A 25,564-nucleotide genomic window follows, 5' to 3' on the forward strand; every position below is an offset into this window, starting at 1 on the left:
ATTAACATCATGAGCCCGACAAAAGATGGTAGTGAAAAACGAAGAGCCATAAAATTAGCTACGGTCGATGACGACGATGATGATGAATGCATTCCCCACACCCCTATAAAAACGCAAAAAGAGCCCCAAAAATTTGCAAAACTCAAAGCAACAATTCGACGAAAGCCAATTTCCGTCATACCAACACGACGTCGAGCCAAAAAGAATGAACCAACGGCGATGGGGGCGTGGCATATGAGTCCCAATAGAGATAGAGCGAATGTTGAATAATCATCATCGTTAGAGCCAGAATAGGACCAGGACCACAACGAGGACCAGGACCAGGACCAGGACCAGGACAGGGCATCCATCCAGCCAGCCAGCCATCCATCCAGCTATCTATCCAAGCAGTAGCCTGCCAATGCGTTTTTGTGGCATGTTAAAAACTTGTCCAACCGCTAGATGGTTGTGCACGTGCCATGTAACCCAGAGTCCCAACCTCTACTCCATCTCCCTTCCCTTCTCATTTCCAGACTCTGAACTCTACTCACTCCATACACACACACACACACACACACACACACATAAACACAGACACACACGGAGAAATTCGTAAAATTTTGTTTCCGCTGATGAAGTATTCCCCAGATGCAGGACAAGGATTATTGGACGTGTGGCGTTCCTCTCTCTTTCACTCGCTCTTTCTCTCGGCTTTTACCTCTTCCTCGTCTATTTCCTCTATTTTTCACCGTCTCTGTGCATGCAAAGTGGCATAAAAGCACAGCCACATCATCATTGACGACGAACCCATCAAAAGAAATGCTTAGAATGTTGCATGTGTGTGTCGATGTGGGTGTGTGTGTGTGGCCGCCATTCCACTAGATTGAAGGATATTTGGTTTTTAGAGGAAAATAGCAAAATTTCATTTTGCCATTAGAAACTAGTAAAAGCAAGTCGTGAAATTGTGATTCAAAATTCTTATTCTCCCGCTATTCGATTCGATGAGGCTTCTCCTGCAATTATGGATTTACCTATAATATCTTGGCGCACACCCTTGGACCTTGGGTATGGACGGCTACCTGTCGAACTAGTCACGTTAAACGCTGCGTATGAGTAACATCAGGTTATAAGTCTCCAGACATTGCCTTAGTAGAGACCAAAACTCGAGCTAAGCACGTGCCGGGACAGGAACAGCTGACTCGGTGCTATCAAAACAAGTGGCGCTCTCTTGCCCTTCAACCTCTTGGTTCACGCTCTCTTTCTCTCTCGCCACTCACTCTCTCTGAATCGATTTTCTCTCTTTGGGACTCTCTTTGTTCGGAGGCATGCGCCTGGAAGAGTGACCCAACTCTTAAGTATATTCTCTTTAGACACGCAATTGGCCTAGGAGCTTGAGCTGTGGAGTAGTGAATGCAGGTTTGCTTGGGCATGGAATTATAGTACCCTGGGGCGTAGCATAATCAAAATTTCCTTTTGTATCGCTGGGGACCTGAACCGAGTGCTGGGTACGTGACTTAGTCGAGAGCAAATCCCCCTTTGAATACCAGCCAAACTGCATTCTAACTTTAGTTTTTGTTTATCATATTTTGCAGCTGAGAATGAGCCGGGATGCAGCATGGGAGAAGGCCAAGATGATGATCAGGACGATGACTATTTGACTAATCTGAGCGACAATGATGATGAAGATGAACTGCAGAGTCTGGACAGCTTTTACTCAGGTAAGCGCAATACGAAATACGAAAATGTGTCGCAGATGGATGCAACGCCAGCTCCATCAGCAACTGCCCCTACTCCTGTTTCTACAACTTATGCTCTTCCTGTTTCTGGTCTTGGCCCACTTTATGCGTAGTTGAAGCCATAACCATAGGAAATTGCCCAACGGGGTGTTATATGGCAGATGGCCAACGACACTCCAGGGTGCTCTACACCTGTGTCGTGGGTGTCGTTCCATATGCAGACCGGGCAGCCTAACTACGTTTTAAAAACCCCAAACAGCAATCAACACCAAGCTCAGACAGAACACATCACACCATTCCGCCCCATCAGCCAGACCCTACCCAGCCAGCCTCAGTCTCTTTGCCCCCCAAAAGCTAACCAACAAAACTTCACTTTCACCATTGATAGCCATTTACGAGCTGTCGAAGACCCCAGACCAGACCAGACCAGACCACACCAGACCATACCAGGCCAGAGCCAGCATCATGATCCACGGCCACGACATGACCTCCCTCCTTTCTCTTTCTCCCTCATCCTACTCCGCCTCCTCCTTCTTGGTCCCTCTGTCTTCATCTTCTTTTCGCCACATTTCTCTCTAGTGCCATTTCGAATGCTTTTCCAGTGTTATTTGTTTCGTTTTGTGGTGTCGACTCTCAGCCCAGAGTCCTCTCCTCCTCTTTATTTTTTCTCCATTTTCTTTTTCTGTGTGGGGGGGTCTCTCTTTCTCTTTCTGTGTGTGGAAGTGGGAGTGTGTGTGTGTGTGTGCATTTTGTGTGCTTCATGTTTTTTTTGCTTTACTCAGAGATATGTCTTTGGCATCATCGTCTCGGTCTCGGTCTCACATCCTTCCCGGATTGCCTATTTTGTAGCTCATTCATTCATTCATACACACTCGCCTTCATCTGCTTTGACTTGACTTGGCTGACTGCCTAAGAGTTTGTCTAGAGCTACATTGAAAGAAATCTTATAAATCTTGATTAACTCTCAGTTGGCTTAAAGATTATTATATGCTATGAAACGTAGCTAAAAGTCGAAGGAATTTAATAATTCCATCCAAAATTTTTCATCTGCAGCTTTAACAAGAAAATATATTGCCAGGTTATTTAACAGGCTCAAAGTAGCTGGATCCAAGAAGCTGCAATGAGTTATGTTTTAAGGAAGCTAAATTTGTACAGTTCACTTCAAAGTAATATCTAACTAAGAAAAGCTAAGAATTATAATCGGTGCGATGAGCTCAAATAAATATCTAAATAGGTATTGGGCATCAAAGAGATCCATTGCTTTGCTTTTCCATATTTGAAAACTGTTTCTTTCGTATACCAATTTTCTTAAATGTTTTTTATACTTTAAGATAAGAAATTTAAGTTACGCAGAGCGTTAACAGTTTATGTGCGCTTTAGGCAAGGGTCCTTGGAAAACAGAATTCTATTCTAAATTTCTTTCAGTGCATTTGGGCAACTCGCCAAGGTAACCTACGACATCCACTCAACACTTGGCCAGTTCAGTTCTTTTTTAGCATGCTTGCTTCATAAGTTTCTCACTTCCTTTTTCCTGTTGCCCTTTTACATTCTGACTGAGCCGCTGCCCCTTCTACAATTTCCGTTTCGTTTTGAGGCACTTGTGGTTGGTTTTGTTTGCTTTTTGTTTTTGTCTGCTTGGCTCTAAGGAAATCTCCATGGCTATTTGAGTACAATTTTGAAACGTTTTACGGTGTAAGATGTCTCTGCCGTTTCATTGCTATGCCATGTGATGTTATGCTGTGCTCCTAAATGTATGCAATGAAATACAATTAGTTGCACTCGGACTGAGGTTCTTCCCTTAACCGCCGCGTCGTCTCAGATGTCCTCCAACTCCTTGAAATGGTGTGTGTGTGTTTGGGGTTTCTTTTTTCTTGTTGAGATAAAGTTTGCCCAAGTCACTTCATTTGTTTGTCTTGCTTCCGCTTAAAGGGTCTCGAGGCTGCATTAGTCTTGTGGTCGTGATTTATTAATAGCACGTGTACTTACTCCTTTTTAAAAGTGACAAGCTGAAGAAGACAATTTACCATGCTCGTGTATGCAAATAGTTTTACAGTTTCCTTTTGAAGCCAAAGGCAATTAATTACATATTTGTCTTACATGCAAAATGTCTGCCCCTCCGCCAACCCCCGCCTCCAGTGCGTGATACTTAGTTGTCGCATCTGTAACTACATAAATAGTTGCTGTCTTTGGTCAAAAAGACTGTCCGTGGCAGAAAGGTATTTGAATTTGGACTGTTGGACTGGTAAAGTTGAAAATTTTGCTTAAAGCGTCAGATTCTCACCGTGTACTCAAACCGTTGCTTTCTCAAGAAGCCATCATCTCCATCTCCATCCCCATCATCATCATCATCAACAGCATGATGGCAAATTGCTTTACGCACTGACAACAAGATACAAATCTGATGTGAGAGTCGGGCTTAGTCTCGATGTTAGTGTGGAAAACTGGTCAACTGAGCAGCGGTGACAACTTCAGATCGGCGGTTAATGAACCTTTTTCTGCCCTTTTTCGTTTGATGTTCAACGAAAACGTTGTGTGCGGCTGGGCTGTCAAAAAGTAAACCGATCATCACGTAGAGAACTTTTTAAAGCCACTCGGACACTCTTCATATCAGCGTTTGCAACCATCATCGCGTATCTGGGTCAATGGGGCTAAACAAATCTAATGCTAGTTAATTTAAAGGTTTCATAAAGATTTCATTATTTACAAAACCGAAAAAGACTACGTTGACGCTAACAATGGGTCCTATTGATAAAACTTGAAAACACTTTTTAAATTGGCGGCCACAAAATGCATTTTCTAATACAGAGCTTCAGTTTTGATGGCGCCTTTTGGACCAAGCATGTTTCTAATCCATAATGTTACACCAAAAACGTTAAGACTAAAGTATAAAAATTTATCAAATTAGTTGGCCTTTAGCTTTAATTCTCAATTAATTCTTAAGCAACAGGATTCATTTGCATAAATTAAATTTTTACCAAAAGCATAGCATCCTTTAAGGACAAAATCTTTAATTTATTGTTGAGCAGATAAATATTCTTTTCATGCATGCAAAAATTAAAAAAGAATACTAATCCTTGTTTTAGTGACTTTATTTTCACTTGAGTAGCACTTACCATGCACTAAGTAAAGTGCTATCTCAATCAATCTAATAAGCACATGGCCAAGACATGAGATGATTTCCGAGTTCATACGGACGGACAGACTTGACTCGGATATTGATGCTAACATTAATAACCCATTTTACCCTATGGATGCATGGTATAAAAATGACTGCTGATGCGATTAAGTGTGCTTTTATTTTAGAACCTAAAATAACCTACAAAATGCGTGGCACTTAATAGAAAATTTACTTGGCCATTAATAGAATGAAGTAAGTAAGTCGTCTCGCCGACTTAGGTATACCATACACCAGTAGAGCAAATATTTCAACTGTATTAAACAAATGCATTTTCACATGCTTCTTACAATCATATCTTAGTATCTCGCTCACTCAATCATACGAGCACCCTAGCGCCCCCACCGCCAACGGCCAACTCCGGCCTTATGGAAAAACGTTTATATGCATAACTCGACTGTTTTTTGTCCGATTTTTATCTGATTTTGGTATTTTGCTAGATATTAGTATTAAATTTAAGTGTGATAAATTTGATTGCATAAGGTAACAAATTCCGGGAGATAATCAAGTTTTTCATATTACGGGGGCGGAAAAGGGCGTTGCAAAATTGTGTGCATTTACTAAGCGAATATACATACCAAATATTGTGTCTCTAGCTAGAATAGTTTTTGAGATAAACGCTTTTTTTTTAAATTGCGGGGGCGGAAAGGGGCGTGACAAAAATTTGAAATAAACTTGATCACTCTACATACTACACGAGTCTACATACCAAATTTGGTGGCTCTCTTACAGTCTCCGAGATCTAGGTGTTCATACGGACAGACGGACGGACGGACGGACAGACGGACATGGCTAGATCGACTCGGTTGTTGATCCCGATCAAGAATATATATACTTTGTGGGGTCGGAGATGCTTCCTTCTGCCTGTTACATACATTTTGGCGACTTTAATATACCATTTCACCCTATGGGTGTATGGTATAAAAATTGTCAATATTCCTGTTCTGTCTATAGCTTGACTAACCTTGTTGTTGTAGATCCTGATCCAAATGGATTCTATTTATGTGACCTACAAAGTTTAAATTCGTTCTTAATATATTTACCTAAAAAAGTATTGAGTAAAAGAAAAATCTTTTTAGTTGGTCAGTTAAATGTATTTTGTACGTTAGAATCTTCCTGTAATTGTTTGTTCTCGTTTCTTTCCATTTGTAGGCACTGATTCAACTTTGCCACACTCTTTTAGTGGGTCTGTGGCATTTGTTTTATGTTTTTTCTGTGGAAAACTTTAAAAAATGTAAAGCCCCAAACTGCGCACAGCTAGTTTGCTCCAAAGCCAATCTCAGGTGTAATGGGAAAAACAGAGATGCATTGGACACCAAAAAGCTGAACAACAACCGCACAATGCAGAGGAAAAAAGTTGGTCCTGCAAGTCCTGCTCACACTTGGCCAGGACTTGCCAGCTCCTTGCTATATTTTCTTCTGTCAGCTGCAGTGTTGCAATGGCAATTCCCTGACAGTCGCGTATTGTTTTTATTCTCAATGGGCAATTTTTTCCAACAACTTTTCAACACCTCCTTTTTCCCGTATACCCGTGAGCATTTCCTTCAGCCTCAAAAGTTATGACACGCCTTCGCCAACGCTCCCGCCTTTGCCGTCGCCGTGCTGCTGGAGCTGACGGTGTTGCTGCTTTTGCCACCTTTTCAAATGATTTATGGCTGTTGGGTGTAAGATTTAGGAAACAACTGGGTGGCTAAAAAGAAAAACTTTCGCGCATAGACGGTTTCGTTTCGCCTTTTTAATGTGGAAAGTGTCAACACATACACATACACATACGCACTTTCAGGATAAGGTAAAATTAAAGGATACATGCTGATAGCAATTGGTTGCTGTTGCTTTTTGGTGTCTCCCATGTGCATACTTTGAGGCACTTTTTGTCGCTGCTCTTCTTATGCCACTCGCATGCACAATTTCGTGTTACATCATTCCCCAGGGTATGATACCAGCTTCAGATACATTTTCTTCTTTAACCAACGACTACCTAAAAGGATACACATCCGCAAAATACCCTTTACCAAAAGGGTCAACGTGTCTATTAGCGTCGTCCAAGTTACATGTGATGAAACCACTATGAGACTATAGAAAATATCCAATCAAAATCACTATAAAAACTTTCACATCCTGGCAGAGTTAAGTGTATAAAAATATATTTTGTAGCAATTTACGCAACTTTTCCCCAAGTTATTTAAAGCGGTGTCTGTACTGAAGCTTCCCTGTTCTTACTGTTAATTATTCCTGTTAATATTTTGTCAGATATCATTTTACAGTAGAAGTTTAATACCTTTTGGAACATTCCTTTTGATTGTACATAACCCCAACTGTAAAAGGATTCTTAAAAGAATATTTTTAAACACTTTTATATGGTTATGTGGTCTTTGAAAAACATATGCTTGTTCTGAAATGTACTCTAATCAGTTTGACATCGGACCACTATACCATATAGGCACAATAGAAACTATCGGTCGAGAAGTTTGCTATATGTATATTATAATGTGAAAATAGAAAAAAATCTTGTTAAAGTAGTGACAGCTTACAACAAAATCTTATGAGAAACGGAACTTATTAAGGAAAATTTATTAAAGGATTATAGACTTGAAAATGACTCGCACTCAAGGGTACATATACGAACTTGGGAGGCCCAGATTAGCTTTTTTGATTTCTTTTTATTGAACCTCTCAATAAAGTTTCCTCATAATCCTTGATAATGTCAGTTGGACCTAATTTCACTTTCAATATTCGTTTTCAAAAGTAACTTAACTCTATTTCTGAAAAGTTATAAATTGGACTTTAATTTATTTAAAATGCAAATGAATATAAACCAAAACAAGTAGATGAATTGATGGTGAAATTATTTGGATTCCGAAAAGTTTGGACGAGGACAAAAGGATACTAAGATCGCAACAGCCGATAATTAAAAATTGCAATTAGGATTGTTAAATGATAGGTACAATATTATTGATTCAGCAACCAGAATTCGAAAAATGTAATAATACATTTTTCAAACATTAACCGCACATTTTCGATATAGGCATATATTAATATTCTCATCTGGACTACTAACGAAACCCACAATATAACAATTTTTGTGAAATCCCTTGAAAAAATCATAATAAGTACCAATACCAAATCAAAAGATTGAAGCAAATTCTTTGGAGGAGTCCCAGAGGTTTCACTGTACCTACTATTAAAATGAATTCTCCCTTGGTACTGACTGTCGTATTAACATTTAGTCCTCTCAAGAGAATGTGCAGGTTATTACTTTGACAATTTTTTACAATATTCAATAATGAAATTAGAGAAAGTGTCCAATTCAGACCTGAAGGTATAAAGCTCCGTTAGAGGATGATGTAGAAATGGTCAATAAGCAAATATTATCAAAGGTAACAATGAAACGGGGGTGGAATCACCAGTCCGTCTCTGGTCTAAATGGCAAGGGAAGTTGGTGACTTCTTTTCAGACGTCTAATCTGCATGCTGTAGTCCAGCAGTTTGAGTGCCAGTGCACTATCATGGGTTTCTATCCTGGAGAGGTATCGGATGCCATACTTAATTGACAGGATGTTAAGGTCTCTGTGGATGACTGAGTTAAGTACGTAAGAAGGCACTTTAACAATTCTGCGTAGAAGCTTGTTCTGGAATCGCTGCAGAATTTCAGTGTTTGGGTTAGACGCTGTGCCCCAGAGTTGTATGATAAAAGTCCATACAGGCTTCAGAATGTCCTTATAGAGGAGCACTTTGTTGCAGGTGCTGAGCTCAGATCTCCTGCCAAGTAACCACTGAATCGAGGACGGTTTTAAATTTAGCTCGACCTTGATGTGAGCTTTCCAGGTTAAACGCCTCTCAAGGGTAAGGGCCTAGGTAGTTCACCTTATCTGTATTTACACATAAGTAGAATACATTTGGATTGTATGAACTTATGTATCAATAATCAGTAAATACATTTGCATCGCAGGGTCAAAATTAGGGCAACTGTTTGGAAAGAAAATAGTAAAATTTGTCAACCCTGTGACACTATTTCCGAGTGTAATTCATAATTCATACAAAATTGAATTACTTTTGTGTGTTCACCTTCATCTTGTTCATTACTTAAATGCGTGGAGAAAGACGGTGGCAAGAACTACCGCAGAAATGGAGCTAATAAAATAATTTTATGTTTATTATTGTCAATATCGTTGCTCTTTGAGGCTCGTAAACCCAATTTTTTTGTAGTTATGCACATTGTACAGTTATCTTGGCACTCACATCTTCCGTTGGCATTACTCAAGTCGACTTGAGTTCTAGTTTCCGTTTTGTCTCTCACTCTACCTCTCTCGTTTTCTGGTTCTCTCTTTATGTGTGTGTTGGTCAGAGAGATATCAGTAACCGGAATCGGTTTGGTATGTTTACAAAAGACATCGGATGTGGCAATCGGGCATGGTAATCTGGCTTTATTCTTTTCATTGTTTATTTCAACTTCTTTATGCTCCAGTTTATGGCCATTGGCACGCGTATACTCGACGCTGGTCAAGTACCGTTTAGGTTGAGCAGCTGGTTTTATTTTAAGAACCAAATCTCTCTCTTTCGCTCCCACCCCAAAGAGCAACCGCAACCCCAACACCAACCATAGAAACCACAAGCTGAAAGCACGTGCCGTCCCAGTAACCATCCCAATCACAATCACAATTCCAATACCAATCCCAATCCCAATCCACATTCATATCCATGCCGAAACCCTTTTTTAGGAAACTTTACCTTTTCTGTGCTTGAATGAATATTCGTTTCGTTCTACTACAGGTGCAAAAGTCAATTATGGGCCTCAAAATCGATTCGGGCCGACACGTCGCCAGTGTCAGAAGAATCATTAGGCCCACTGACAAGATCAGTCGATTTCATCAATGGAAAACCCTAACTGCCCTGACTGCCTACCTGTTGACTTATGCACAATTGTCTGACTGCTGATCGATTCGTGTCAGCGACTCCTTCGAGATTGAGACAAACGCCCGATCCTCGATGCCTGATCCTTGATTGTGGTCGACGTTCAGCATTCATTATTCATTATTCAGTGTTGCGTTGACTCTTCTCAGTGTGACTATTTGACATTTGTTTTGAAAGGATCATCATTATACCCATCATCGGGATGACTTGACAAATATTGTTATTGGAGGTCTAAGTGCAACACTTAACAGATTTTCGTTCAATAATTGTTTGTTTGATAAATTTTGGTCAAGAATGAAACACAGTTGGGGGTGTCCTGGTGATAGGAAAGATAAGTAAATGAAATGGCGCCCACTTAATTGTTTAGAAAACAAAAACAAAAAAGGTTTCAATTGAAGAGTTTTACGTGTTTATTTTGAAAATTAATTCAGTGTTTTACTTTTAAACGAACTCTTTCCATCAACTCTTTTCCTAAAAAAAAGAAGGAAGGAAATGCTAATAAAAGGTTTCCCCCGGTTGACCACCTAACGCACAGTCTCTGTAATTAAATGTTGTCCTTAACTAACTGATTAATTGTGCAGTTAATAAAAGCCATGGAAAAAAAAATAATGATGAAACCCAAAAGGAGAGCTACCAAGGAAAAAATGAAAGGAAATGGAAGGGGAAATCTATGGAGAGACATGAAGGGCACACGTTACTCGGGCAGCTGTCAGGACATCAAAGTGACAATTTGAGTGACTTTTTAGCTGAAAAACCCAATGGCTAATTTAAAATGCGCTGAAACAAAAGGACACTTAGGCTGAAGGACAATGGCTGATGACAGCAGGAGCATTGGATGAGTGTGCATTGCACATATTCGTATATATTTTTATAATTTATCTATTATGCATGAGGGCGCCGGCTTCAACCTCAGTATTAGCCTCAGCCTCAGAGCCTCATGGACCCAAACGAAAACCCTTTGCTGTCAGCATATCAGCATATATTAAGCAACTGACACATGAGCCCGCATTCCGCCTGCTCCGGTCCACTTGACCATCTCTGTCTAAATCTCAGTCAGAAAAGTTTTCCTCACATTAGCGCATTAAAAATGAACACAGACCCATATACCACATATAGTACACACAGTGAAGAAGGGCCAAGTCAAGTTTGGGGCGTCAGTCAGCATACATATATATATGTACATACACCTGGACATGGATATGGACAAGAACACCCTTTCACCCACCAAAAACCATCGTCCCCGTACCCACCCACTTAGCCTGGCAGCCACCCTCCCACACCTTGCTACCTTTCGCCCTCCCCCGAGTTGTCGTGGTCCTGTCACAAAACTGTCACTCAAATGTAATTAACACAGAGACAGAGCCAGAGCCAGAGAAAACGAAAAACGAAAAACAACGGAAAATCTTTCTCAATGTCAACGTTGAGGTGACTTTTTGCATTTTTAAACCGAAAATTGCTATGTAAGAGGACAATTAACATTTCAAATTTAGGTTTAGATCTGATTTCAGTCAAACAATTAGAGGCAATTGAAAGGAAATCAAGGTAAGAAGCTTAGGGAGCTTGTTTCCTTTCCCCCTCCTCCTCCTCAATCGTATCCACCTGCTCCACAGTTTGTTTGGACATTTTTCTTAAAAGTTCTTTTTCGAAGCTCATTAAAAATTAATTCAATGGTAATTTGCCCTAATGGTAAATACCAAGAAATCAATTTAGATGATTTAGAATTTGAAAAAATGATTTATTTGTGGGTTTTCCAGGAGAAATTAACAAAGAAAAAAGGGACTAAGAAATGAAAAGCAAAGTATTAGATTGATGGGTCCAACTGTTTAGCTTGATTTGCGTTTTCACTTACAATTAGTAGATTGGCCCAATCCAGATATAGCTTTCTCTAATCGGCACTCAAACCAAAGACTCAAGCAACAAACTGTTAAGAAAGCGACATGCCAATTAACCCAAGCGTAAATCGGCCTGTCAATAGCACACGAAAACGAACGAAAGCAGTCCATCTCTTTCCAACTTTCTGCAACGCATGCGCCAAGGGCGGCTCGACTCCTATTGGCCGGAAGTCGGCTCGGCCAATGAGAGCCAAGTAAATTGAAAGTAATGTTCAAATGTACAACAAAATACAAAAACAAAGAAAACAAAAAACAATGCGGTACAAAAAAATGTGTGCAAAGTGATTTTTTAATTGCTTTAATAGTTGCCACATCGCGGCAGGGGGCGGGGGGGAAGCCAGAGATTGAGGACAGAAGAAGTCAGAGGTTTTGCTTGCTGTTGACAGTTGTCGGTGAAACTTTTCCTGGTTACTGCACATTTTGGTATTGCCATTGTTGTTGTTGTTGTGATTGCTGTTGGCACTGCATGCATAATTAATTTAGCTTTTAGTGACTCGAACAACATCCTTTTTGCGGCTGCCATCGCTTTCAGTCCTTTTCCAGTCCTGTCAAGGACCATGTGAATATGCATTTATTTTCGCACCGCTTTTCGGTGCCATTTTTACATTTTGCCCATATTGACGGGCTTCTCAATTTTGCATTTCGCCTCGCTAATGGCTGAAACATGTTTGCCTTTCTTTGCCCTTTGTTTCTCTCATGCTTTCGAATTTCAATTTTTTCCTGCACGATGTTGTAAATGGAAACAAAATTTTGCGGTTTTTGCAATTTAATTCAACCACATACGAGTAGAGGGTGGAATTTTTTGGGGCACTTCATGAATTTCAAGCAAAATTCTCAAGTCCTTCTTAACCTGAGAATTCCACAGTTTTTTTTTAGAAATAAAATGTTTCTATTATATCTTTTCAATCAACTTATTGGTCTTAAAAACTGATGTAAAAATGTGTGATAATTCCTTACATGTTTTGATAATTACTTTTGTAGTTTTTGTGTCATGAAATTTGTAATTTTTAGCCCACATCAAAATGAAGGTCTAGATCCGCTAAATAATATAGGTACATAATGAATTTTTTTCCTTATCAATCATTTGTCATTAAAAAATAAACTTTCACTTATATTTATAGAAAAATATAAACTCAAAAATTTGGTATTAAGACTGACTTTAGCGTAAAGACAAGTATGGATTCGATTCCTATTTAAAACACATTTTGCAGATGGTAAAATAAAAACTTTGTTTAAAACTTCATGTGAATAAGTTAGTTCTTTTTCCCACATGTTTCACCTGCGAATTCTAAGCAGATTTCCCATGAAATTTGTGGGAAAAAGAGAGCAGATAAATCACATCATCACCTGACATTTTGGTTAAATTAGATTTTTATGTGCACATAAATAAACAAAAAGTATTTTATGTGTGTGTGTGAGTGTGTGTAATTTGTCGAGCACAAATTAATGCCTTCTCCTTCTTACTGTTCTCTCCTTTATACATAAAGGAAAGAAGAAGAAAAAAACAAATCGGAACCCATGCCCCGCCTTTTTACTGTCCTAACCAAGTCTATTATATACTTACACCAATGTACAGCTATCTCTCTCTCTTGCTTTTGCACTCTCTTTCTCTTTTTCGCTTACGGTCTCTTCCGATTTGTGTGCGTGTGAGTGTGGTGCCTATATAAAAGAGCATTTCAGCTTGCTCACTCACACTCTGAGACAGCGCTATGTGTTCGTGTTGGTGTGTTCGTGTATGTGTGGGGGTGGGGTGTGGGGCGCCATTTAAACGCTTGTGTTGTTGCTTTTCATTTGTCGCAGCGCTTGGGGCGAGAATCCCAACAGAGACACGCACACACACACACACAGACAGAGAGACACACGCACACAGACAGAGAGACACACGCAAACCGAGCACACGAACAGAGAGACGTCTGCGAAACCAGTTCTCAGCTGCATTTCTGTTTCCTACGTCTACTTGGCTCAGATTTTCAGTTACATTTTGGTGCTCGGAACATATAGACGTGGTCGTCGCTGTCGTCCTCTCTACCAACCCAACACCAACAAGAACCAAGAACACCAATCTCAATAGCGGATACGGACACGGTTCCGGATCCGGATCCTTTGGTGCAACATAGGTTTTTGGGACCGATATATATAGACAACAGTGATTAATATATTAAACGATTAATGTGCAAAGTGCGTGAAGAGTTTCTCCTGTGAATTGTGCCTTGACTATGCCATGATGGCTCTAAAAATGTTATATCGCGGTCCTAGTTCGCGTTTGGAGAATTTAATCGAAAAGATTCAGGCCACCAAGGAGATAACTAGCAACGGTAATTTTAAACATTTCATAAAAAGTGCTTAAAGAGGCATAAAAATGCAAAAAAATGTTATAGAAATAATATGCTAAGTCAATTCTAAATAGGAATTTAGGCAAAGACTTCAACGTTAAATTGCTTCCAAGTGAAGAAAATTCCAAGACAAGGACCAATTAATCCTTTTTATTAAAGGATCCTAAAGTTGAACATATTTTATCAGTTGGAAAATAATTATACATATATCAAACTGGTTGGACTTGGCTAAAGAATTTAGGGTTCAGATTCATTATAGTTTTATAAATTTGATTCCCCATACATTTCAATCTCTTTTCTTTTCTTTTAATTTCCCATTTCTCCCCAACTTCAATCTTAAATCTTTTTCTAACCTCTTTGACATTTCTTACCCTACCACAGCATTACGTCTTTTGAACAATTTAATCAAATCTTTGAAAACTTTCTATTTGACCCCTTAGAACTTTATAAGCGAATGGTAAAGAACTTACAGCTCCCAGTCTATAATTAATCTGATGTATAGTTTCATGTTTCCTAATTAAATTGATCTAAAAAGTTAGAGACAGAGAGAGAGAGAGGGGAGATATCTGTTCATAGATCCCACTGCCCACAATTAGGTTTAATTGAAAGTTATCCTAAACGGAAAGTGACAACACTTGGCGCGCGTTGATGGATGAAATAGAATGGGGAATGGGAATGGGAATGGGATGAGGTCAGAACAAACCAGAGCAGAGCATAAGGAGGCAAAGACCCACATGTAGTAAGAGAAGCGACATCGTAATTAAAAACTACAAAATCCACAACAAGAACAAAGCTCAATTAGTTTGCATGAAACTCATTTACAAGATAAGAGGTCTATGGGGGAATGGGGGGATCATCACACACACCCAACACCAAAAGCATTACACTGACCGAGCTAATTGAATTAAGTCCAGTGTCTTGTCCAGTGTGTGTTTTTGATAGCCGGCGTTGATTTCCTGTCTTAGTAACGCATGGGTAAGGCCGACCCCGACGAGATAATAAGGATGCATTTATCGCTGCCCACACAATATTAATCGCAGTGTTTTTAATTGCCCCAATTCCCCACCCTCCGTTCATTTCAGATATGTACAGCACTCACACCTCGTCCAGCTACTCGCCCAGCATTTCGGATGGGACCCTGACACCCAATTCCCATCACCATTTGCCCGCCTCGGCCGTATCCGGCTTGTCTGAGGATCTGCAAACAGAACACAAGGCTCATGCCGACCGTGACCAAAAGGATCCCGCACAGCTATTCAAGCCCAAGCGTCCCTCACACTTCCATCATCATCATCATCACCACTACCATCATCAGCAGGCTCTGAAAATTGCCAACAAGTTGCGCAAAATCAATAAGGAGGCCAACAAAATGGGTTCAGGCAGTGGCACTGGCGCCACCGAAGATGGAGCAACTGGCATTGGAGGCGTCTCCTCGGATGCCACCACAAAGTTTGATAAGTTGACAGGCGAAAGCATTAAAAGCCGAGGCGACGGTTCCTATCAGTGTCAGTTCTGTGATAAATCATTTCCGCGACTCGGTTACTTGAAGCATCACGTGCAGGTGAGTTCCACGAAAAAGGGGTTGGTTTGGGTGGCTTTCTCGGCGTGGTTAATTAGTCACTTGGCATTCCTGCTGCCAACGTAAAGCGCTTAGACTCCTAGGACTTGGGTGGTGGTGGTTGCGGCTGGATGCCTTTTGATTGACAGTTAACAGTTTAGGCGAAAAGGTTGCAAAATCCCAAGAGTTTTCGGTTGACAACTTGACTTTACCGGAAACGAAGAGGGAGCGGAGTAGAAAGGAGACAATTAGTGAATTGTGCAAAATTAAATTCACCAAGTAAATTCAAATTGGAAAGTAAAAACGGCAAAGAGAACCCAAATAATCAGTCCTAATGTTCTTGAATTCGGTATCAAAACGGAAAGGTGAAAATTCCTTGGACAAAATTGTAATTTTATTGCCAAGTATTACTTGAATTTATAACTCAGAAGCTATCAGGTCTGATTGAGTCTCCGATTTTCAGCTTGGTGTTGTCAATCCCAGAAGGAATTATTTTAGGTTCACCCACTCTACGGGGGCTTTCAACGTTATAATTACAACTTTTGAATTGTGTTTCTAAACCAATAAACAAATTTGTCGTGTTAATAATATTAATTAGTGCAATGTTTTAAATATAAATTGTAAATTATAAAGTCTGTAAGCACACTAGGAAACGATAACTTTTGGTTGTTTGTTAAATATTGGAAAATTGAAAGCGAGATCAAGTCTTATATATGACTTCGACCAAAATATTTGGAACCAAGAATGAGAACAATCCTGAAAGTTTAGTACTTTCTCGCTGAAGAAAAGAAAATTGTCTACATTAAGATGTTTGATTTAGTAGAGTTCGCTTTATCGTGATTTCACTGTACATCTATGGTATATTAAGTATCTGGTATATGTGTGATTTACAAATCTGCTGCTTAGGGTTGGTTGAATTTCTAACAATAATCACGTAAGTCTAGATGCAGATTTAGATGCAAAGCTTTCTCTCTCATCACCCACACTTGACTCTGTGGCATTTGCATAAAGATCGACCATGACTATTGTGGTTGGTAGCTGGCAACGCCCATGACATCAGCAGCAACTTGTTAACCCAATTGCAACTGTGTTTAGGACTACCAACCGATCCCCTATCCGCGATCCCGATGCAGATCGTTATCGTTACTAACGACGACAAGCTCGGGTCTAACATGAAGCTGCCGCTGCTGTTGTTGCCTTTGATCCTAGCGCCTGACTCGGCCACGGGTTTGGGTAATTCTCGCACGTTTTCAGTACCGGACAGGACGGGATGGGATGGGATGGGATAGTAGGAGGAGTAGATGGCTATCCGTTTACTTATGAAATTATGTTTTTGATGGTGATGATGATTTGCGCGCACAGTTTAAAAACCCATAACCAACACGACAAAGTTGTTTTTTTTTCTGTGTTTTGCTTCAGCGGACTAAAGTCGCTCATATTGTGCAATATAAGCAAAGTCAATTGGGGGGCTGCATACAAATGGGCTAATTTTTTGTATTTTTTGCGCCGTCGAGTTAGACTTCAAAGTGCTCCACCGACTTTGTGTCATACCGACTGCCAAAGAACCCAAAAAGTAAACCGGTTAGGTTCCCCTTCTGACGGATTGTTGAATTGTGTGCGTTGCGCATTTAGATGAATTTTTGTCGCAAGCGAAACACCTACGAAACCATCATAGAATGCGGGGTATGCAGATTTTTTTGCGGAGATTCGGATTCAGGTGATGTTGAGACATCTATAAATTCAGGCCAGGAGTGGGGCTTAAGCCGAGTTAGACGACAGTTGACATAAGTGACCAGATGTCCGCGCTCGTCTCTTCTAAGAATTTAAAATAGGCCCCAGCTAGTTGAAAGAATTTAATGCAAGATTACTAAGTTGCGAAATTGTGTTTTATTTTAGAGCCATGCCGAACATCTGCCATTCAAGTGCGAGTACTGTGCCAAGCTCTTCAAGCACAAGCGTTCCCGAGATCGTCATAAGAAACTGCATACAAATGAGCGAAACTACAAGTGTCCGCATTGCGAGGCGGCATTTTCGAGAAGGTAAGCGCCCAGTAACTAACGGTCTAACATCCCCCTGTTCCCCTTACTAACTGATGTCGTCTCTGTTTGTATATTTGTTCAGCGATCATCTGAAGATCCACATGAAAACCCATGACATCCAGAAGCCGTTCCAGTGCAGCATGTGTAATCGTGGCTATAATACGGCAGCCGCTCTGACCTCGCACATGCAAAAGCACAAGAAGAACGCCGCCATTTTGGCTGCTGGGGGCAATCCCAATGCCCTCAACTACAGTCCGAGATCAACGGGTTCCGCATCGGTGTCTTCGAGTAATAGCAGTCTGCACAAGCGTCGCTATGCCTTGGCTTTGGCCAATAATGACAGCAGTAGTCGGAGTCCGAGTCGTTTGGATTATCCGAAACGTTCAAGGATCACAAACACAAACCAATCTACACCCACTCCTCTGCTAAGGTGCAGCTACTGCCCCAAGGTGACAGAGTTCAGTAGTCTGGAACAATTGAATGCCCACTTGCAAAGTGTCCATGAACATCAGCAGCAGCAGCAGCAGCAACAACAGGAACAACAGCAACAACAAACAGAGTCAGAGTCCTTCGAGCTGAACTGTGAGTACTGTACCATGAAATTTGGCAACATTGCGGGACTTTTCCAGCACATGAGGACCACCCATTTGGATAGGCTCAGTTCGCCACCATCCATTGCCAGCTACTATGAGCATCTCAATCGCCTAGAAATGCCGAAGCAGATGAAACAGGACCTGTCTAGCCCACAGCGGAAGGCAGAAGAGCCAGAGGAACTACCAACAGACTTGAGTAGCAACAAGAGACAGATGGAGGAGCCAACCCAAACTCCTGCAGCCGGACCTGTCCCACCTCCAGGTGTCTTCTTTTGCAACCAATGCAATGCAGGCCTGCCGGACTTTGACAGCTTTCGCAATCATCTCAAGACTCACATAGCCGAAGGAATGCAATTGATATGTCCACATTGTGGCCTCACTTTGCCAGAACAACAGGAGTACGAGCGTCATGTGGTTGCCCATTTCCTGATCACCAACTCAGAGTTTAATTGCAGTAGTTGCGGTAAGAGTTTTGCCAAAGCTGAAGATCTGCAGCAACATTTACTAGCCGACCATGTCGTGACCATTTTGAAGTGCTCCTTGTGTTCGGAGCTCTGCGAAAATCGAATGGCCATGCAGTTGCATCTGGCCTGTGCCCACAGCCAGGAAACAAAGCTGTTGAGATGCAGTGCCTGCATGGAGCTCTTCCGTTCTGATTCAGAGTTCCATGTACATGTGAAGACACGTCATCAATTAGCCCTGGGCAATCAGACAAGCAGCGGTCTGGGATCAGTGTCAAGTGGTGTGAGCCCAACCAATCCTCTCCAGTGCATGTTTTGTCGTGCCGTTTGCTCCTCGGAGCTAGAGATGCACTTCCATTTAGCGGCACATGCTCGACAATTCCGTTGTCCTTCTTGTCCGGAAACATTTCATGTCGAGTTTTTGCTCGACAGGCATATGCAGAGCCAACATGGCGGGGTGAAGGACAACAAGGAGCAATCCTCCCCCAATATGGCTATGGGAAGTCTATATGTGAATGCCCTGTTGCCTCCTCTGGCTGCCGCTGCCGCAGCCGCTGTAACGAACAACAACAATAACATCATTGACTACAACGTGGCCTTCAAATTCAAGGGTCTCTTTGGTGGTGGGGGAGGAGGACCACCCACAGCTCCATCCAAGTTCTACAGCCCCCTACAAGTAGATACAAAAGCACAACAGCCCTCACCCCACCCGGCACTGATGTACGGACTGAGTCAGAGATATCTCATGGAAATGTATAAGGCCAAGTCCATTTCACCCGCTCCGCCCGCTTCCACAGAGCCACCGCCGGGATCTGCGGCAGCACCACCCCCGGCCACCTTCAGTTGCGGCATGTGCGAGCGCCAAGATCTTCGCAGCGAGGCTGAACTTCACTCCCATCGCAAGTTGGCCCACAATCTGAAAACCGGTGTCAGTCTACGTTGTGCATACTGCGCGGGTAATTTCAAGTCCAGGGCCGAACTGGAGCAGCACATGAAGAGCTGTCACAATTCGACGGGCAAGCACAAATGCCTAATTTGTGACGAGATATTCCCCTCACCCGCGATCCTGGCCGAGCACAAACTGCAGCACTCAAAGGTGGGACAGTCGGGCAAGTGCTCGCACTGTTCGCATCAATTGGAGGATGTGGCCGCCTTCCGCAATCATCTCACGGAGCACGGAAGCGATGGAAGCCTGCCGCTGGCCTGCATTTGTTGCCGCCAAACTCTGCACTCCGAGTTCGAATTGTCCTTGCATGCCAAGTTCCACACTAAATCATCGGCAGGCACTTCTAGAGGCAGCCTCCAGGAGCCAGTGTGTGCCTTGTGTCTTGAGCCGCTTCCGCCCACTGGACCACCAATTGATGGCCACATCCCTGCCAAACTTTGTGAGAAGTGTTTGCGTAAACATAATTTGAATGGCAAAAGAAACAAGCTATCCGAGTCGCCATCGGTCAATGTGGCTCCGGCGACCGCGACGGCTGTTGCTCCCAACCATTCCCCGTTTCTGGAGAATCGCTGCAATCTATGCAAAATGATTCTGCCCCATGCCCAAAAACTTCAAGAGCATCTGGTTGAGCACACTTTTGCTGGCACCGAACAGCGTGGATTCAATTGCTACATCTGTTCGGCAGTGTTCACTGCTCCCGGAGGACTTCTCAATCACATGTCGGTGGAGCATGGCGCCCACTCGCGACCCTATGATTGCAACTTGTGTCCGGAGAAGTTCTATTTCCGAGCTGAGCTAGAGCACCACCAGCGAGGACATGAATTGCGACCAGCCCCTCCGAGTCGCCTATCCTTAAGTAAACAAGAGCCGCCCTGTACCCTAGGCAGTCCAAGTCTTAGTCCCGCAACGGTTAAACTTGAGCTCTACGAATCGGAAACTCAAGCCTCTGATGTTGACAATGGCGAGGAAGGAACGACCAACGCTGCCCAGGAAGAGGAGGAGTACATTGAAGTGGAACAAATGCCTCATGAGACGCGATCGGAGGAGTTAATGGAACGGTCTAGCAACAGCTCTTAATGAGAGAAAGAAACAGACAACAGAAGAACTGAAGAAAACAACTTTAACTAGACAATTTATAAAGGAAACATATTTTATTGTATTTATAAGACTAATTCTTTTACTCGGCAAATGAAAAGTACTTGCCACTATACTGCTTTCAATTAGCATTACATTCCACATACTTAGTATCCGTAATATCCCTAGCTTATATCCTCAACTAAAATGTTCATTTGACATCTGCCTAGGGTAGTAGGTCCACAAAATATATATATATACTATATATCGTGTAGTTTTCTTAACAAGAATTTTGTGTGTGATAGTTTTTTAATGATAAATCATTTCTATAAACCATATACTAGAAATAACTAGATGAAATGACAACGCCTTGCGTTTTTCTTATTCCGCAGTATTTTTATGCCCAAAACGTTGTAACTTACATGCATAGTTATACATATATCTTATATAAGCACCAAAGCATTTTGATTGTGTAGAAATACTTACAATAAACATAATATAATATATTAAGTAAATAAAACAAAACCCAAAAACATAAAAAAAAAACAACACAAAAGACCAACTGAGTCGCGTAATTCCTTTTATGACTTTACTTAGAAGCTCGCTTTGGCTTCGCTTGGGGGGAAAATCTGATAAGAAGCCGTCGCTACATTTTATGGAAGCTGACGACATGCGTCGCCGAAAATTTTATGGCAAATATTTTGTTTTTTTTGTCGGTTTGTGCCTCCTCATTTCGGCAACCGCGACACGTAATGCCCATAAAAAAGGTGCGCTCCCCCGATTTTGGAGGTGACTCCTTGGACTTGAACTCGGCATTTGGCTTGATATTAATTCGCATAAGCCACACTCACTCACTCTCGCTCACAGACGAATGAGTGAGGACAAATTGGCATCTCAGTTGGGTGATCTCTATCTGCAAGACCGGTGGCAATTACTTGCCTCGTTTCTTAGAATGAAATGCAGCGGCGACGACAACCGGGCATCTTTTGGACGACTTGTACCTAATCCAGCACCTCGACTGTTCTGTTTCTGTTTCTCTTTCTGTGGCTGTGTCCAGCTACTGCTGGCTGGTGCTTCTGGGAAGCAATTGCAAATAAATCGCATTTAATAAATTGCAGAGACCAGAAGGCCTCCAAGCAAATCTCATCTTCATCCTCATTCTGCTGCACCTGTCCTATCCCGTGCGTCGGCAATCATCACAAAATCAATAAAAATGTTCATCATCGGCCAATTGATGATGATGGTCCACCACGTTTAAGTCGGTCTTCTTCATGGCCTAAACACCGGCAGTAGTTAATTAGCGCCATGCCTTACATACCAAAGTTCGCACTTGGAAAACTTGCTCCAAGAGCAGCTCCAGAGCCAGCTCTGGCTTTGATCGAAAGTCGCTTGGAAACTTCATTGATCAGTTTTTCGCCGCCCAGACCGCCAGGCGCGTCCAACTCTCTATCTCTCGACACTACAATGCGTTGTCTCTCTCTCTTCTCTGGCTATTTCTGCGAAACTCTTTTTTATTGCCACCGCCGCCGCCGCCTCGAACACTAAATGCGTCACCAATATGTCCAAAACCACCAACATATCAAAGCATCACTCATCGATCCGACTTGGCTCATTTTTGGTATGCGAAACATTTGACAGGTTTTTACACTCCAGAGTCGTTGTGGCAGACCAGTGAGACAAAGGTGAAGCAAAGAGCCAAGACCTAAATGGTTTGATGTAAAACCTCAACGAGGACTTTTTGAAATCTAAAATTGCCTTGGGATTTCTGCATTTCATTCTACATGGAACGCCGTCCAACGTAAAAAAGATGTTTTCTTTTGAAATTTTCCCCAACAGCAATCGAATAAGATGAAAACATATATGTCGTCATTTCTTGTCAAACTTTGCTATACCCTGCTTTATGTGGAGAAGCTACTGCCGCTTTGTTGCTTACAAAAAAAGTTATTTCTTTGAATGTCTCGCTAATTTGGTGAACTTTACTGGTACGCCTTAAGTTAGGATTGGGGATTAGGGTTATGCTTAAGTGTGTCTGACAATTGACAATTTTATCGTACTTTTCGAGACAATAAGTGAGAGAAGTTGCAGAGGAAAAAAATAAGTAAATGGATGGTCAGACAAGCGTATGATAATATGGTCTTGTCTTATTGACAGCCAGAAGCAAGTAGTTAAAATACATGCTGTATCGCCATCTGGATCAACTGGACAACGAGGATCCAAGTTCGAATCCTAGGCTATGGCATGGATGTAGTTTCCTCCAAACCGAAGGTCATAGTTGCTAGTGCTGGTAAACTGATAATAATAATAATAAGTTTTGACTAGACTGCAAATTTGTGATAAACACTTTTACAGGCCCTTTCCTGTTCTTTTCTGAAATCATTCTGTATCGAACAAGCCAATAAGCATTGGGTCAACATAACCAAATTTGTTTGTAATTCTTTGTGTAATGGCACAATGATAACAAAAGATTGCCATTATTCAAGTTATCGAATTACCGTAAGGGAAAACATAAATTAATGTCTCCTTATTTGCATCCACTGTGCCTAAGCTGGTCGCCTATTTCTATGTCTCCTTTATGCAGTCTGGTAAAGTGTTGTCTGGGCAAAGACTGAGCATATGAAGGTGGTGGTAGGGGGGGAAGAGGATAAGCATGGGTGGTGAGTCCCGACTCGGAATAACATTCGACTAAGCTTGCATAACTTTGACAAATGAAGAAAAGTTTGCATCAACTAGAGATACTGGGACACACACACACCCAAAAAACCAAAAATGGATATAAATGATGATAAATAAAGCTGGAGGAGATGTTCCGTATGTAGAACTCCTTTCGAGTGGCAATAGGAAGTGACAGGGCAACATTTTCGCATGCCTTATTAAACAAAAACAAAAGTGAAAAATTGCTTTTCCCTTCGTTTTTTTTTATTTTGGTTTTCTGTTTTTGCAACCCTTGGCAAATGTTTCCTTCCGCAGGTTGGGAGGACGTTAAGGACACTGAATGTGTGCCAAACATGCAAGGTTCGTTCTGCCCTCTCCGTGGACTTACATTATATTCATTACCGGCTTATTAGCGTGATTTACCGATGGGGGTGATGCGGATGAAGATGAGGATGTGAAAATAAAGACGATGGTCCTTGAAGAAGGATGATACTTAATAATGGCAATGCCTGGGAAAGTGACTTCTGAAAGCGCCATATCCTTATAACATATCCGTTTGTCAATAATGTTAAGGTTAATGGTGAATGGTTAATGATATCGTGCGAATTTCCTTGATGGATGAGGGCAGGAAATGTGTCAATGGAAAGATGATTTCACTTGATTTACATAATATATCCACCGCAGAAGAGGAATTTCATTTTTGAAACTTTACAACACAAGCTAATGGATTTTCCGTATAGATATTAATGTGAAATTGGAATTATGAAAGACACTCCGCTGTCAATTAGTTGTCACTTCCTGCCTTCAATTGAGACCAACACATTGTGTTAACTAATTAGCTGACCAAAAGACAAAAGCCTCATCGAGTGGCTCGAGGCGCTAATTGGATTAATCTCCGCCTTTGAGGGCTTGATCTCTATCAGTATCAGGCGGCAAACGCAAACAATTAACATAAATTAAAACAGACTGCCTTAATTACACAATTAGATTAACAACAAATGTTTTCTATTTACTTGAACAACAATTTTTGGGCCGTGCGCAGGAGCCAAGCACATATGACGACCCATTCGGCGCCTTTCCCATTGGTTGATAGTCAAAGTACATAAATGGTATAGGGGAATGTGTGAGAGTGTGTGTGTGTGTGTTGTGTGTGTGACGAGTGAGTAGGTGTTTATGTAAAGGAATTCGGTTCGGTTTCGGTCGGAATGCTCTTAGGGCGTGGCATGGGTGTGATGAAATGAAATCGAAACGCTGCAAAATTTTAGGCATATAACAATCACTTGTAATCAGCAGAGATAAGGACACCACTAAACTCTAAAATGCCCTTGTTTGCACTGAAGATATATTATATATATATATTTGTCAGCAATTGAAGCTATTCAAAATATTAACAACAACACATATTACCCAGACATAGTTCGAAAAACACTAATCAAACAACAGCCTAAAATCCTGCTCCCATGGGTCCCTTGCCATGTTGGTATAAAGGGCAACGAATTTCCTGCAAAAACGGCGACTATATCACCCCTCTTTACGCATCCCAATTATAACAAAACAGACATAAACAGATACATTAAAAAATACTTCTCCAACCTAAATACACTACTAATTCAACAGACATCATGCTGGTATCAAGAGATAAACAGACATAACAAATACAATGTTGATGACTATCTTAAAAAACTAGAAATTTGCCAAATGGCTAGAAAAACCCAAATAAAACTTATAAGGCTACGACTAGGACATACGAGACTAACACACGAACATCGATTCCTTCAAAATAATCCCAACCACTGTAAATTCTGCAACACAGATTCTATTATGAATATAGAACATATCTTGAACACATGCACGGTGTTTCAAAGCTTTCGAAACCATATCCCAAACCAAAACCTTATCGCACTCCTATCCAACCCAACCCCTGAAAATCTAAAATAAATTATAAAATACCTCAATCTAACCAATATTATGAACCTCTTATAAGATAAGCTAGCATAGCAAAATAATATATTCTAGACTAAGAAAATTATATGAATTATATTAAAAGAATGAATATCTAAGCATGAACCAGCCAAAGGCCTTAGCAGCTGCTGTCTGGCTGTCCCCCCTGTAGCTATAGATTTATCTATAAGCTAACACTGTACAAATAAATAAATAAATATATATTATACTATATGTACATACATATTTTACTTGCACAGACTCACCCTTTGTTA

General features: G+C 41.2%; 1 protein-coding gene across 2 annotated transcripts in view; it reads left to right on the forward strand.

Moving 5' to 3' along the window:
• The window catches only part of LOC6652204 (zinc finger protein 423 homolog), a 34,935-nt gene extending 13,751 nt beyond the window's left edge, over positions 1-21,184 (forward strand). The window contains exons 3-6 of one of the 2 annotated variants that reach the window (XM_047009845.1): positions 1,572-1,697; positions 15,108-15,586; positions 17,480-17,622; positions 17,705-21,184. In XM_047009845.1, coding sequence (XP_046865801.1) covers positions 1,572-1,697; positions 15,108-15,586; positions 17,480-17,622; positions 17,705-20,699 — 3,743 coding nt within the window. In that variant the 3' untranslated portion in view covers positions 20,700-21,184. Of the gene's footprint in view, positions 1-1,571; positions 1,698-13,685; positions 14,008-15,107; positions 15,587-17,479; positions 17,623-17,704 lie in introns of those variants that run through there. The other variant, XM_023181158.2, reaches the window with a different exon arrangement.
• The last annotated feature ends 4,380 nt before the right edge of the window (positions 21,185-25,564 follow it).

This window comes from Drosophila willistoni (assembly GCF_018902025.1).
Source record: "Drosophila willistoni isolate 14030-0811.24 chromosome 2L unlocalized genomic scaffold, UCI_dwil_1.1 Seg168, whole genome shotgun sequence".
NCBI lineage: Eukaryota > Metazoa > Arthropoda > Insecta > Diptera > Drosophilidae > Drosophila > Drosophila willistoni.